General features: G+C 65.1%; 1 protein-coding gene across 1 annotated transcript in view; it reads left to right on the top strand.

The window, feature by feature from the left end:
- Window positions 1-1,341, top strand: part of LOC112956983 (BRD4-interacting chromatin-remodeling complex-associated protein-like) — a 12,321-nt gene extending 10,980 nt beyond the window's left edge. Inside the window, exon 11 of the mRNA XM_026050472.1 lies at window positions 977-1,341. Within this exon, the coding sequence (XP_025906257.1) occupies window positions 977-1,341 (365 nt within the window). The remainder of the gene's footprint in view (window positions 1-976) is intronic.
- Window positions 1,342-1,419: the final 78 nt, after the last annotated feature.

Genomic DNA, 1,419 nt, shown 5'->3' with positions numbered 1-1,419 from the left:
ATTTAATTAATTACTTTAATTATTTATTTGAATGGCTCGCGCTCCGCTGCTGCGGCCCGCCCGGCCCGCGCCCCCCCGCCCCGCGCCTATGCTAATCTATGCTAATTTATGCTAATGAGCGCGGCGCGGCGCCCCGGCCCCTTTTGTGCCCCGCCGCTCCCGGCCGCTCCCAGAGGCTCCGACGTCGCCGCAGGATTTTCCTGCCCAAAAAGAGCAGCGAAACAGGGCGAGAGGGGCGGCCGATCCCGCGGGAAGCGGCGGCTCCTGCCCCGGGATTCCCGCCTGGAAGCGCCTCGGGAGCGGGGGAAGCGCGGCCGGAACCGCCGCGGGGGGCGGATTTTTCCGTCGCTTTCTCGCGCTCCCGGTCCCGAGGCCGGGAAAGCGCCCGGGATTCGCGGCACCGAACCGGGACCGAAGTGGGACCCGCCGGACTGAGGCAGGAGCGCCCCGAACCGGGAGCCCCCAAACAGGGACCGATCCGGGCCCCCGTCGAACCGGGACCCCCGCGTCGGACTGAGACCCGCCCTGAACCAGGACCTGCAAGTTGGACCGGGACCGAATCAAACCCCCCCTGGACTGAACCCTTGGGCTGAGCCGGGACCCCCTGAGCCGAACCAGGACTGAGAGGGGACCCCCCAAATCCCTCCGGACCCCTGAAGCAGGCTGAGAGCACGGAACCGAGGTGAACCGGGACCTCCAAAGTGAACCGGGATCTCCAAAGTGAACCGGGACCTGAGCCGGGACCCCCTGAGCTGAACCGAACCGAGACCTTCTGAGCTGGGACCCCCCAAACTGAAGTGGGACCCCCTGGGTTGAACTGAACCTCCTGAGCCGGGACCCTCCAAACCGGGACCTCCTGAACCGACCCAAACCGACACCGTCCAAACCGGGACCCCGAACCGGGCCCCCCCCGAACCGGCCCCCCCCCCCGCACCGGGCCGAACCCCGGGCCGAGCCGCCCTTGTCCGCGGAGCAGAGCGGATCCAAGTGGATCGGGGCGGATCGGAGCGGATCCAAGTGGATCGGGGCGGATTGGAGCGGATCCAAGCGGATCCAAGTGGATCGGGGCGGATTGGAGCGGATCTAAGTGGATCGGATCGGAACGGATCGAAGAGCACTAGAGCAGATCCAAGTGGATCGGATCGGATCAGAGCGAAGCGGATCGGAGCAGAGCGGATCAGAGCAAAGAGGATCGGAGTGGATCCAAGTGGATCCAAGCAGATCGGATTGGAGTGGAGCAAACCAGATCGGAGGGGGTCAGACCAGAGCAGATCGGAGCACATCGAAGTGGATCAGAGCGGATCAGATCGAATCGGATCGGAGGGGATCAGATCGGATTAGAGCGGATCGGAGCAGATCCAAGGAGATTGCAGCTCGGGTCAGATCGGAGCGGATCAGATTGGAGCGGATCAGATCGGA

This window comes from Nothoprocta perdicaria, unplaced genomic scaffold (assembly GCF_003342845.1).
Source record: "Nothoprocta perdicaria isolate Ctin4 unplaced genomic scaffold, notPer1 scaffold_694, whole genome shotgun sequence".
NCBI classification, from domain to species: domain Eukaryota; kingdom Metazoa; phylum Chordata; class Aves; order Tinamiformes; family Tinamidae; genus Nothoprocta; species Nothoprocta perdicaria.
This window is presented reverse-complemented; position numbering and strand designations above follow the sequence as displayed.